Genomic DNA, 13338 nt, shown 5'->3' on the forward strand with positions numbered 1-13338 from the left:
TGACAATTTCCCTTATGATTCATGTCTTTCTCCATACTTCAGACCCTCAGCCTGCTATCAGGTTTTTTACTCAGCTGTGAATATACCTGTAATGGGGAAAAACACCCTCAAAGCTTGCAAAAAAAAGGGGGGGCTTCATATAGGAAACATAATATAATTGTTTGATAGCCACAAATTTATTTTGCAGACATATCTAGAATCCCTTAGGTTGACTGAGTGCCAGAGCAGAGCTTCCCCTAGGGCCTTCCATGCCAGGAATAACAATGACAACTCATGCCATAAAGCACCTCCTAGGTCATTAAAAAAACCGTCATGGTTATCAGCATGCCATCCAGAATCACACTCCCTAGGATGGCATTTGTCTGTTACTTGCTATATCATCCTAGCCACATGACTTACCCTCCCTGAGATCATATATAAAAATGAGGATAACAATGGGCTAAAACACAGGGGTGTTGAAAAGATTAGATAACATGTTGAATAGGAATTGCTTAGCACAATACCTGGCTTTTGTCAATTAACTTGGGCTGCAGAGCAAACCTCATAATACTGTGAATCAACATTTGGGCTGGGTTTTGCAAGGCAGTTCTGCTGGTTTCATCAGGATTTCCTCTTGCAGCTGTAGGGTGTTAATGGATGGACTATGTGCTGGTTGCTCTAGTACGGCCTCACTCACCTTCCTGAATGACGGTTCTGGTTGTTGGTGCTGGCCACCTTGGTGACAGCATGATAGGAGCACAAGTCCTTAGCTAAGTAGCCTAATTGTATCCATATAATGTCGGTCTCAAGGAAATCAGGAGCACAAAGAAAGCCCAGGTTGCAAGCCCCCTTTAGCCACTCCATGCATCAAATTTACTCTTTTCCATTGGCAAAAGCAAGTCACATGGCCAGGGTCACATGCAGTGCAGGACTGGACTATTCCAGGGGAAAGATATAAAGAGACATGGGCACATTGTGGGTCATTCCTGCAACAATCTGCCATACTATGAACAGAGTAAGCACACGAGAGATGTTGGCTACTATTGTTTTATAATGCATCTCCTGTGATTATCAGAACAACACAGTCATGTAGACCAGAAAACTTGGTTCCAGTCTTGGCATTACCACGAATGGCATGACAATGGTTGTGAATGAATCTCTGAGCATGTTCATTTCACAGATCCTGACTACATGATGTCCCATCAACTGTCGGCAGCACCAATCCAGAACCTAGGTTTTTGGACTATAAATGGTAGACATGTACCACTCCACTGGACAGCTTCTCCATAAAATGCACTGAAATAATTGCATGTCTCCTTAAAACCCCATCTAGGTTCCCAGTCCAACCTGAATGAGGTGATACAAAATCTCGCAGCCAGGAAATCCTTCAAAGTCAAGCACACTCAGTGCTTTATATTTGTGATGCTTGACACTGTAAAGAAACTGATTCCTTCCCTGTTGGATGTAAAAAACTTACCACCTGGTGGTGGCAAACTCAAGGCCATGTAAGTTTGATAAAAGTTACTGCACTACTTACACCTCGCCATTTTTATTCTTTACCCCTGTGTTCCTTCTTCACTTCCTATTTCTTTTTTTTACAGCAGACCCTTTAGCATTTCTTGCTTTGCTGGTTTGGTGGTAATAAATTCCCTTAGTCCTTTTTTGTCTGTGAAGCTCCTGATTTCACCTTCAATTTTGATTGATAGCCTTGCTGGGTACAGTATTCTTGGATTCAGACCCTTCCTTTGCATGACTTTGTATATTTCATTCCATTCCTTTCTGGCCTGATAAGTTTCTGTTGAGAAATCAGTTGCTACTCTGATGGGGGTTCTTTTGTAGATAACTTTCTGTCTCTCTCTGGCTGCTTTTAAGATTCTTACTTTGTCGTTGGAGTTTGCCAATTTAATTATAATGTGCCTTGGCGTCGGTCTTTTGGGGTTCATTTTGCTTGGGACTCTGTGAGCTTCCTGGATTTGTGTGGGGTTTTTCTTCTCTATATCTGGGAAGTTTTCTGTCATTATTTCTTCAAACAGGTTTGCTATTTCTTGGGCAGTTTCCTCTCCTTCTGGAACCCCAATTATGCGGATGTTGTTTTGTTTCGTGTTGTCCCAAAGTTCCCTTAGGCTCTCCTCCTGCTTTTTGATTTTTTTTTTCTAGAAGCTGCTCTACTTGGGTATTTTTTCCTACCTTGTCTTTTAGCTCACTGATGTGGTCCTCTGCTTCTTCTAGTCTACTCTTGATGCTTTATATTGAGTTCTTTACAGCAGCGATGTCATTTTTCATTTCTTCTTGGTTCTTCTTCATTTTGCCTTGGTTCTTACTCATATTGTCGAATTTGTCTTCCATTCTTTTCAGCCACCTTATGACCATTTCTCAGAATTCTTTCTCTGACAGATTGCTTGCCTCCATTTCATTTACTTCCTTTTCTGGTGATGCCTGCTTTTCTTTCATATGTGGGCTGTTTCTTTGTCTCCCCATGGTCTCTCTTCTCCAGGTTCAGGTTATGTAGTTCTCTCTCCCCTGCGTTGATTTAAAGGCACAAAATACAACACAACCAGGTACAATACACAAGGCACTGAACAGAAATGTATTCACGATATTAATAATCCTAAATGAAGATGATCAGCAGAGAAAGGCAAATTAGAGGACAGGAGAGAAAGAAGAAGCAAGTAAATAAATAAATAAATAAATAAATAAATAAATAAATAAATAGAAAGTAGTGCAAAAATGAAACTGGGAAAAGGAAAAAAAAGTAAGAGAGAAAAGAAGGAGAATAAGAAAGAAAAGGGGAACAAACTATATATATGGGGAGAATACTCCAATAGAACTGCCACTAATCCCAGCAAATACCAGCAACAAGTACCTGGAGATGAATACAAACTACAAACAGCAACTAATATCAAGCTAGGCGAGGGAAAACAGAAGCAAAAAACAAACAAAAACAAAGCAAAAAAAAAGAATAAGCAAAACAATCTCACAAACAAGCATAAAAAATTGATATAATCAACATTCAAGCAAACAATAACAAAAGGACAGCGAGAAAAACAATTTTTTGAATAGTGAAGACAGAGAAGAGAGAGGTATGTATGGACTTGGAGCAGGGGATTGGAAATTAGATATATAAGTAGGGTGAAATTTTAACAGGGGGTAAAAAGAAAGAATAGGGAAAATCTAAAGCAGGAAAAGGGTAAGAGAAACAGGACAACAAAGGGGAAAAGTTAAGAAGAGAGTGATGGCATAAAGGTAGACTTGAGATAGAGTAGAATGATGGTAAAGGAAAGATAAAAATAGAATGTAGAACACTAGTCTCAAAGTAAAATAAAGAGAAAATAAAATGACACTTTTCTTTAAAAAAAAAAGGTAAAATAGTAGTAGTAAAATACTGATTGAAAATAAAAATGTAACAATTGAAAAGGTAAAATCAAGTGAGGAAAAAAGAAAAAAAAATAGTTTCTTAAGTAAAAGATGAAAAAAAATAAAAGATAAAAAATAAAAGTAAAATGTGCAGTAGTGAAGGTCATTCACTTTCTCTATTGTTCTGTTTGGCACGCCTGTTTCCTAGTCAGGACAGTATTGCAGTTCCCTGCATTCCACTGCTCCTCAGTGTTGTAAGCCAGTCCTGATTTTTAAGCAGGCATTGTGTCTTAATTTCTTATATTCCTTTATTTGTGATTACACAAGCGTCAACTTGTGATTCAATCCCTGGGCGGCAGTGTTTCTGGATTGACCTCCAGGTCTATGGGTCCTCTCTAGCCTGTGTTTAGATCCTGCTTTCCCTGTGGCACTCAATACCGGTTTGTAGGAGCAGGCTGCTCCGAAGCTGGTTCTCCGATGGTCACTCCCCGCTCTGATCCCCAGGCTCCAGAAAAACAACCTTCCCCTGCAGTCTTCTAGGGTGTCCCCAACTGGGCAATCCCATGCACTGGGCTTAACAATCAGAAGCTAGGATTCAAAGAAGAAAAAGCGCAAGTGTGCAAACTCCGGGGCCGCACGCAAGTCTGCGCAGTCCTTCTTTTCCCCTTGTGTCCAGGCAGCTGGCACACTTTTAAAATTTTTAGGCTGTCCTGCATCAGATCAAAATGGGTTGCGTTTTAGAGATCCCCTCTGTTAGCAGCTCTGAGGACCCCCTTCCACATTCACGGATCACGCCAGCCCCAACAGCCATGGATTTTTCTAGGCGCAGATTTCCCCCAGTCCTCCAGATCCAGCAGTGCGTGCATTTCTCTGTCCTGCCGGACCAGAGACCTCACCTTATCCCAGGCAAAATCTGACCTTTCCATGATGAAGTGTAGAGCTCGTCTGAATCCGCATGTTTGCTCCAATTGGGGACCGGTGCTCTGGGGTTTGCAGCTGTTCGGTGGGTGCCGCAGTTGTAGATTTTCAGGCTTCCAATAACATCCACTTTCCCCTTCAAGATGGCGCGGTCTCCACATCCGAGTCAGTGGCTCTGGGAGGGAACCCAGCAGCAGTGGGGGCTGCCTGGTCAGGGGAGCCCTGTCCAGCAGTCCCCCACCTTCTCCTGGAGTGTAGCTTTCCCTTAACTCACCAACAGACACTCCCCGTGTGACCCTCAGCTGTTCTCTCCATCCGCTCCGGGACAAGGCTCGGGACACATCTGTCTATTCCACCGCTATTTTTTTTCTCCCTTCTATATATATATTCTTGACTATACTAGAGGTCTAGTGCACAACAGTCATGCCCTGGGTGGAGGGTGGCCCTCAGGCTGGACTGTGCCCTCTTGCTGTTTGGGACCTCTTATGGGATGCCCAATTAGTCCTTAGCACTGCTGCAGAGGCAGGAGAGGCTCCACCACCACTGCTGCGCTCGCGAGCCATGAGCCTGGCTTCTGGCTGAGTGGCACTCCTGCTGTGGGAGCGCACTGACCACCAGGGGGCAGCTCCTGCATTGAGCGTCTGCCCACTGGTGGTCAGCGCATGTCATAGAGACTGGTCGTTCCACCGTTAGGTCAATTTGCATATTAGGGTTTTATTATATAGGACCAGAGGCCCAGTGCACAACCTTTGTGCACTGGAGGGGAGTTCCTCAGCCCAGCCTGCACCCTCTAGCAGTCTGGGAGCCCTCATGGGATATCCACCTGTCAGCTTAGGTCCGTTATCCCTGGGGAACAGGCTTAAGCCAACAGTTGGAAATTCTTCTCACAGTCCAGGACCCCTCCTTACTGCCCACCTGCTCACTGCATCTTACCATTCAGCTCGTTGCTCCTTAGTGCTGTCACAGAGGCAGGAGAGGCTCCCACCACCACCACTTTGCTCACCAGCTGTGAGCCCCATCTTTCTGTGTAGTTTTCTGTGGGCCAACTGCTTTCTTCCTTCTCATTTAGGGTGAGCAGCATCTGAGTCCACAGTGTAATATTGTGGAACGCAGAGGGCTGCCCAGAGCTGAAGGGAGTGGCCAGGCCCATGGGGTGAGAGGTAGACACAGAGGACACTATCTCACCCAATTGTGGGGTGGGCTGCCCAGCCTTCATCTGCCTGACCCCACCCAGGCAGGGATCAAGCAGAGTGTCTGCCTCTCCATTCTCCATCCTTCCATCTGCGACACCTGTCACCTTTGCCAGGCCTCCCCCAAAGGGAGTTCAGCTCAATCCCTGAATGTAAAAGGGCAAGGGGAGGGGGCTCCACTCCAGTGCCCCCTGATTCCCAGCAACTGCACCTGGTCTCAGGATGGTGGCCACAGCCATAGAACATACATGTGTTTCAAGAAAAGTTGGAATGCTGAATTTCGTATGAGCCCCTATTCCAAAAGGTGGCAGTTTATTCACATTGTGGCAAAGACACCTTTAAAAGTAACATAAGTGGGTAAAGTCAGGGCCAAACCGGGCCATTTACTCATCCAATCTCTCTGAGGCGCATGGGCAGAACCAAGTCTCAGCTCTTAGCAGGATACCTCGGGGTGTTTTTTAGGCCTAAAGGACAGTAGACTGTCTCCATTCTTGCTCTTTGGGATATTTTCATCGTCGGATAAAAGGATGCATACATTGGGGCAATCCTCTCAAGATACAATATTCCAGTTGCACCCATGTGACCAAGATGCGCCACTCAGAGGGAGGGAGCCGACAGATAGGGAGAAGGGAATTCTGAAAACCAAAGCAATGACAGACATGCTAAGCCTTTCCTTCATGCACCTGACACCCTTCCTCAGGCGGCAGTGGGCAGGGCGTCTGCTGGACCTTTACGACTTGATGTCCTGGCAGGCTGCCCTGGGCCCTGCTAAGTGGTATGCAGGGCCCCCTAGGCCCATGGGGTGTCTCCCCTTCTCCCAGCCACTCCTGGTACAGCTCCTGCACATGGGCACTGGTCTCCGGGGGCCACACAGGATGGCAACATGGATGCCTTCCATCTGCTTCAGCACACCCTATCTGCATGCCCGTCCTCCGCCTGGGCCTGGCCCCTGCTGTGTAGGCATCCCTGGTTCAGGCAAGGACCTCCATGAACTGGCAGGGGAATTTGCCCCTCTACAGCTTCAGTACCACTTCTGGATGTTCCAAAAGCCATAGCAGCCTCAAAGCATAGTGGAACCTCTCCGTCCCTTTCAAGGGTGACCTCCTGGAAGTCTTTGTTCCTCAGGGTATGGTAGGTGAGCACCCCCACGTCCTTGTTGAACATCTCCTTGGCCATGTGCCTGAAGATGTGCGCCAGGTACCCGCCAGAGCTGGCACCCTCGAGGAGCCTCAACTCATCCCCTTTCATGTCTCCAAACAGAGTATCCATGCAGCGTTATTCGAGGCGAGGTCACTTTGCTCCATTATTGGGACAATTTCACCTGAGGTTAACATTCAGTCAGCAACCTGGGAACTATGCAAAGTTGTGGGAACATCTTCTTGAAGGGCCTCCAGTTTAGTGTCATAACACGGGGCCACAATGACCTGGAAAACTTGTCTGGGAACAAGTTCTGCCATCTGGCGAAGTAATCCTTCATCAGAGAGGCCTGATCTGCTGGGGAGACTTGGCCGTACAGAGGTGGGGGGTGATGGGGTGACCCAGCACACGCTCTGCATATTGGACCCAGCCAGGGTAGGCGAAGGTAAGCATGGGTAGCCAGGGCTCTTCCTCACAGTGCTGGCAGTACCAATGCACAAATTCCTTCTGACTGCAGGATGCTGAAGTCTGCAGCTATCTTCATGTCAAAGACATTGCGCCCCAAGGCCTTTGAGGAAACCAGAGAGCCTTCTGGGTGCATCAGTGACACTGAAGCTGAATTTAGCCACAAAAGAAGGCAGAGACTGAGGACACATGGACACTGCCAGCACCTTGTGCTGTGAGGTATCACATTTCTTATTAAGGTTCAGAACAGGGAAGAACTGCTTGGTGTTCTGCTGAGAAACTTGGACTCCCTCCTCTGCGGTCACACAACTGTCACGCACCAGGCAGTCACTCAGAAACATCTTGGCATTGGCCAACTATGGAATTCTCCCTTCTCCTGAGCCGGACTCCAGACGTTGACTGCAACATTCTCTTGGTCATCAGTTTTTGTTTTTTTACTACATTCCTTTCTTGTGCAGTGCTCACACTTCATCTGGAGTGGGGCGGGTGGGGGCCGGCCCAAGTGACCTGGAGGAAGCACGGGGAGAGCAGTCACCGCTGGTTGCCCCTGGCATTGCTGACAGTATCCTTTCTTCCTTGTGCAGTGTTTAGGGAGGGGAAGCAGCTGCAGTGCCCGAGGCTGAATTCCAGGAGGCGGGCAGTGCTGTCGGGATGGTGCCATCGGCACTGGTCCGTTGGTGTGTGGCCTGTCCTCTGGAGATTGAACCTGAAGGACTACTAAGGGAGCGAGTGCCCAGTTCCAGCCCACCTCTGCAACCAATTGATTGGACTCTGAGAGCAGAGAGGAGAGACCAAAAGGTCTGCCTTCCAGCCGCTCACCAGTCGCCACTGCCACTGATTGATCAGAGCCTGAGGGACCCCAGTTCCCACTTTAGCCATCCTATGATCAATCGGAGCCTGATGTCCGGGGGATGGACCGGTTGTTTGGTCGTCCTGGTCATCATGGCCACGAGCTTTTCATATATATATATATATATATTCCCTATACTATACTTTACATCCTCATGAATGACTATGTTGTAACTGCTAATTTGTACTTCTCAATTCCTTCACCTTTTCCACCTACCCTCCTGACACCCTCCCATCTGGCAAACATCAGTTTGTTATCTGTATCTATGAGTCTGTTTTATTTCATTTGCTCATTTATTTTGTTCTTTAGATTCTAAATAAAGTTGAAATTGTGTGGTATTTGCCTTTCTCTATCTGACTTACTTCACTTAGCCTGATATCCCTAGGCCATCATCAAAAATTCTCAAAACTTAATTAAACATTATCATTAAACAGTGAAATAGCCAAACACCAAATTACCCTTTCACAACTTTGCCATGAAACCTGAAAACTAGAGAGCACCTGAGATTCTTTTTTAATAAATGGAAAAAAATCTTCAGCTATTGAGTGTTGTGCAGTGGAAAAGCGCAGACCTTTGAGTGATAAGTCTTGCCTATAAGGTATATTCAACCAGGTTGTTTGAAATCTGACCTAAAGGATCTTTCCTATTCAGAGTGACATCTTTACTGTCCTCATGGCCACACATTTAAGGGCACATTTTCTGTCTATGCTGCTCAGCACCAGCCCAGTTCTACAACTACTTGTCATGAGCCCCCTTCATACCACCCCAAGGTAAGTTGCATACACAATCTGGCATTCTTCAAAGTGCTTTCCGAGCTAAGCTGGAGACCTCCACACATGAAAGCTGCCATTTGTTTTTAGTTTTTAGTGCCTTTGTCAAGAGCAGGAAGGATTACAGTGGACAAGATAAGCCCCACCCCCCCCCAAGAAGTACCTGTGGTCAGTGAGGAGGAAGAGGCTGATGCCACTGAAAAAGGGAGAAGCACCTCAGTCAGGTAAAGGAGAGCACACCCCACTCATGACACCAGCACAAAAGTCGAGATCTCATGACATTTATGAAATCAATAGGATTTACTGTGGAACACAGCAGGCAAAGTGAGGGTGGAGTTTAATGTGTTATTGTTGTAATTTTAAGGATTTGTAATTTTATAAAATAAAGGTCCAAATTTTAATAATGCCTTATGTTGTGGATAGGATTAATTGATTTTCACGTTTTTTAATGATCCAATAAATAAGTTAATAATACCACATTGTCTGTGTGTAATTGTGGACTCCTAATGCCTCATAGAGTTGATGTATTTCAATGACAGTCATAGCTCTCCATTACTGCAACTTTCACCAATAGAACCCCCTATTCTGTTGATTCTTAAATTTGTTGGACATGGCCTCATTAATGTTTGAAAGCTTTCTTGCTTTCTGACACATAAAGTGGTTAAAATTTATTTTATAACTCTCTGCAGGAAATCAGAATCAATTATTTCTTCAAAGTCATAGTTCTTTTTACTAATAAAAATTAGTGTTAGAGATAAGAATGTTTGTATCTTAAAATTTTCATATGTAGAATGAGAATAGCACTGCCTACTAACTCTAACTTATTAAAATAATTAAATAAGATATTTCATATAAATTTCAGTGTCCACTATCTGGTCCACAATAAATGATACCTTCCCTTATTATTATAACTGAAATGGAAAAAATATTAAATACATTCTCTGATTATTTCAATTCTTCAAGAATTGGTGAGGAATTCATTGGTCTATGATTAATCTACTTGCTTTAGAAAAGGCTCAGGCCATTCACCTAGGACATTCATTTTGTATTTCACTCTCAACTCCTCTCACATCTGTAATATTTTTTTAGTCTTCCTTGAGCTGGAGGTCCCAACCAAGTTGCTTCTTTTACAAAGCTCATGGATGCTAACTTCACTAGGGAGTTCTTTTAAAGGAACAATCCAATGTCCTTAAAGATGAAGATAAGATATTTTATGGGAAACAAGATGACTTTGCCATTTTTGATGCATATCTTTGGATATCTTTTAGTATGCTGAGTGCCTTATTGTTTGATGTAGATGGTAGAAAAAATATTCAGAATACCTCAGGATTCACACTCATGTCCATCTAAAGACTTAAAGTTTCTAGACCCCAAGTCTACATAACATAACTCAATTGTCTCTGGTAACTTTCTTATTTGTTTTAATACTAAGGATTTCCTGCCCGGGGTAAATAATAGTACTCTATCAAGAGCTTTTGTAAGGCCCAGCTGGCATGGCTCAGTGCTTGAGCATTGACCTCCTGGTTTGATTCCTGGTCAGGACACATACCAGTGTTGCAGCCGTGATCCCTAGTGAAAGATATGCAGGAGGCAGCTCATCAATGATTCTCTCTGATCATTGATGTTTCCATCTCTCTCTCCCTCTCCCTCCCTCTCTGGCATATATATCTACACTAATAAAAGAAAAAGATGCAAATTGACCATACCTCCTTGATGCCCACTAGCCAATCAGGAGTGAGTATGCAAAGTAACCCAACAAAATGGCAGGTTAATTTGCATATGCAGGCACAGAGCAAAGACTGAAGGCTCTGCCTGAGTGAAGACTGAAGACTGAATACTGAAGACTGAAGACTGAAGGCTCCACTGAAGGCTGAAGGTTTGGCTCTGCTGAAGGCTGAAGGCTTGGCTCCACTGCGGCCCGGAGTCTTGGGTGCCGGATGAAAACCAGTGCCAGAAGCCAGGGAAGGAAGGCCTATTGCATGAATCTTCATGTAACGGGCCTCTAATATATATATATATCAGTGACTTGTGACTGCTACATGTAGTGGAACTATAGATTATTGTTTTAAATGCCCAAATCTGGTGCACTAGGTAATGTGGTAACAAGGAAGGACTAGAGTTCAGGAGTGTGTCTACCTTTGGGTGTAGTTCATCCACTCAGTGGAAGATACTGGGCAAATTACATTAGCATGCTATGTTTTTATTTCCCATTTCAAAAATGCAGTTAAATATGTGCACTTGTAAAAATAGATATAAAGAGGATTGTAGAAGTGCATGTTAGAGAATGGGCTCAATATTGCAGGTGGAGTCTAGTTATCATCTGCCTAAGCCTCATTTAATGATTAAATTAACATCAATAAGAGCCAGGGAAGAGAAGAATTCATTAATACTTCAGTGGTGTTGGGGAATTCCTACAAGCTGGAGAGTGAAGATCAGGATTAGGGAGAAACGAAACAGCAAGAATCCACCACCTATCATACATGTGAAATGTCTGCTAGGAAGGCACAAGGTGGAGGATCAGCCTATAGTCAACACATAAGATGGAGGAAACCCAACTCAGACCTATTATTGATCAGACCTAGATTACCCAAAGCTTGGCACGTTGACCCTTGATTCCATTCTGATTTTGCTAAGCATTTTGCTATTGTGAGGCAGTGAGGAGGGATACTGGGGTTGGGAAGGAACAGAGTTTCTGACCCTTGGAAGAGCAGAGGGTCTTAACAAAAAGATGGCAAACTATTGTCATGTCTTACAATATGTCCCACCCCATCTTCCCAAAATACCAGGCACGTGCAACTGTCACTTTTTTAGGTGTGGAGAGGAATTCTCAAACTCAAAGATAAAATGAAAACCAGGAATGACTAAAGAATTCACAAGGAAAAGAGAGGCATCAGACTCAACCTGTGGCTGAATTCACACCTGCTGAAGGAGAAGTAGAACAAAGAGCAGACTATCAAGTATTTCCTGCTACATGCATATGAAAGAATCACTTAGAGATTTTGGAAATTAAGTAATGGAATTTCAGTAAAAAATCTCAGTAGACAGACTGAGTAGCAAAGTGGAAACTGTTGACAGAAAATTAGAAAGCTGGATGATCTAGCAGAGCATAACACAAAATGAAGACCAAATGGGAAATATGAAAGAAAAGGCAAGAGAACTGAACAACACTGACAAGTTTGAACATCCACCTAAATGGCATTCCAGAAAGTGAGAACAGTACAAATGGAGTAATCACAGTAATTTAAAAGGAGGAAAAGGAAAGAAAAGGCAGACTTAGCGGAAATGTTTCCAAAAGTGAAGAATGTCTTAAGATTGAAAGAATGCACTTCAGACTGAGTGTGAAAAGAACTCATTAGATATACTACTGTGCAATTTCAGAGCACCAGAGATGAAGACAAATTCTTACAAGTTCCAGAGAGAGGGAACAGATGGGTTATGGTTAGAAGACTAAGAATCACACTGACTTCCTACTTCTCACCAGCAGCTCCAGGTACCTAGTAAACAGAGAAGTGATATAAAGGTTATCAGGTTTTAGGCTTACACACATAAAGGAAGGCAAATTATTGAGAATAAAATACAGCATAGGGAGTCCTATCTAATAAAAGTAATATGCAAATTGACCATCACTCCAAAACACAAGATGGCCACCCCCCGTGGTCAAAGATGGCTGCCCCCATGTGGACACAAGATGGCCACCACAAGATGGTCTACAAGGGAGGGCAGTTGTGGGGAGTTAGGGGTGGCCAGGCCAGCAGAGGAGGACAGTTGGAGGTTACCAGGACAGCAGAGGAGGGCAGTTGTGGGAGACCAGGCCAGCAAGGGAGGGCAGTTGGGGGGGACCCTGGCCTGTAGGGGAGGGCATTAGGGGGTACCAGCCCAGCAGGGGAGCACAGTTGGGGGGACTAGGTCAGCAGGGTAGGGCAGTTGTGGGCAATCAGGCAAGCAGGGAGGGCAGTTAGGGGGGACCGGGCCTGCAGAGGAGGGAGTTGGGGAGACCAGGTCAGCAGGGGATGGCAGTTGGGGGGGACCAGGATTGAAGGGGAGAGCAGTTGGGGGGGACCAGGCCTGCAGGCGAGGACAATTGGGGGGGACCAGGCCTGCAGGGGAGGGCAGTTGTGTGCATTCAGGCTAGCAAGGAGGGCAGTTAGGGGTGACTTGGCCATCAGAGGAGGGCAGTTGGAGGAGATCAGGTCTTCAGGGGAGGGCAGTTGTGGACAATCAGGCCAGCAGGGAGGGAAGTTAGGGGTGACCAGGCCAGCAGAGAAGAGCAGTTAGGGGTGACCAGGCCAGCAGGGGAGGGCAGTTAGGGGCAATCAGGCTGGCCGGGGAGCAGTTAGGTGTCAACCATGCTGGCAGGGGAGTGGTTAGGGGGTAATCAGGCTGGCAGGCAGAAGCAGTTAGGGGCAGTCAGGCAGAGGCAAGCGAATGGTTGGCAGCCAGCAGTCCTGGATTGTGAGAGGGATGTTGGACATCCCTCATGGGGTCCCAGATTTGAGAGGGTACAGGCTGGGCTGAGGGACCCCCCCCCCTCTCCCGTGCATGAATTTTGTGCACTGGGCCTCTAGTATAGTCAATAATGTTGTGTTAACTATCTTTGATGTCAGATGGGTACTAGACTGATCAGCATGATGACTTTGTAAAACATTATATAAATGTCTTACTAATATGTTGTTCA

General features: G+C 45.2%; 1 protein-coding gene and 1 pseudogene across 2 annotated transcripts in view; one reads left to right on the plus strand and one right to left on the minus strand.

The window, feature by feature from the left end:
* Positions 1–8230, plus strand: part of LOC308258084 (glycine N-phenylacetyltransferase-like) — a 33782-nt gene extending 25552 nt beyond the window's left edge. The window contains exons 5-6 of the mRNA XM_080688340.1: positions 1313–1484; positions 7096–8230. Of these exons, the coding sequence (XP_080544466.1) occupies positions 1313–1484; positions 7096–7261 (338 nt within the window). The 3' untranslated portion in view covers positions 7262–8230. The remainder of the gene's footprint in view (positions 1–1312; positions 1485–7095) is intronic.
* The window catches only part of LOC308233734 (large ribosomal subunit protein eL6-like), a 63387-nt pseudogene that overhangs the window by 12466 nt on the left and 37583 nt on the right, over positions 1–13338 (minus strand). The gene's annotated exons all lie outside the window — the stretch shown is intronic.

This window comes from Plecotus auritus (assembly GCF_963455305.1).
Source record: "Plecotus auritus genome assembly, chromosome: 9".
Taxonomy (NCBI): domain Eukaryota; kingdom Metazoa; phylum Chordata; class Mammalia; order Chiroptera; family Vespertilionidae; genus Plecotus; species Plecotus auritus.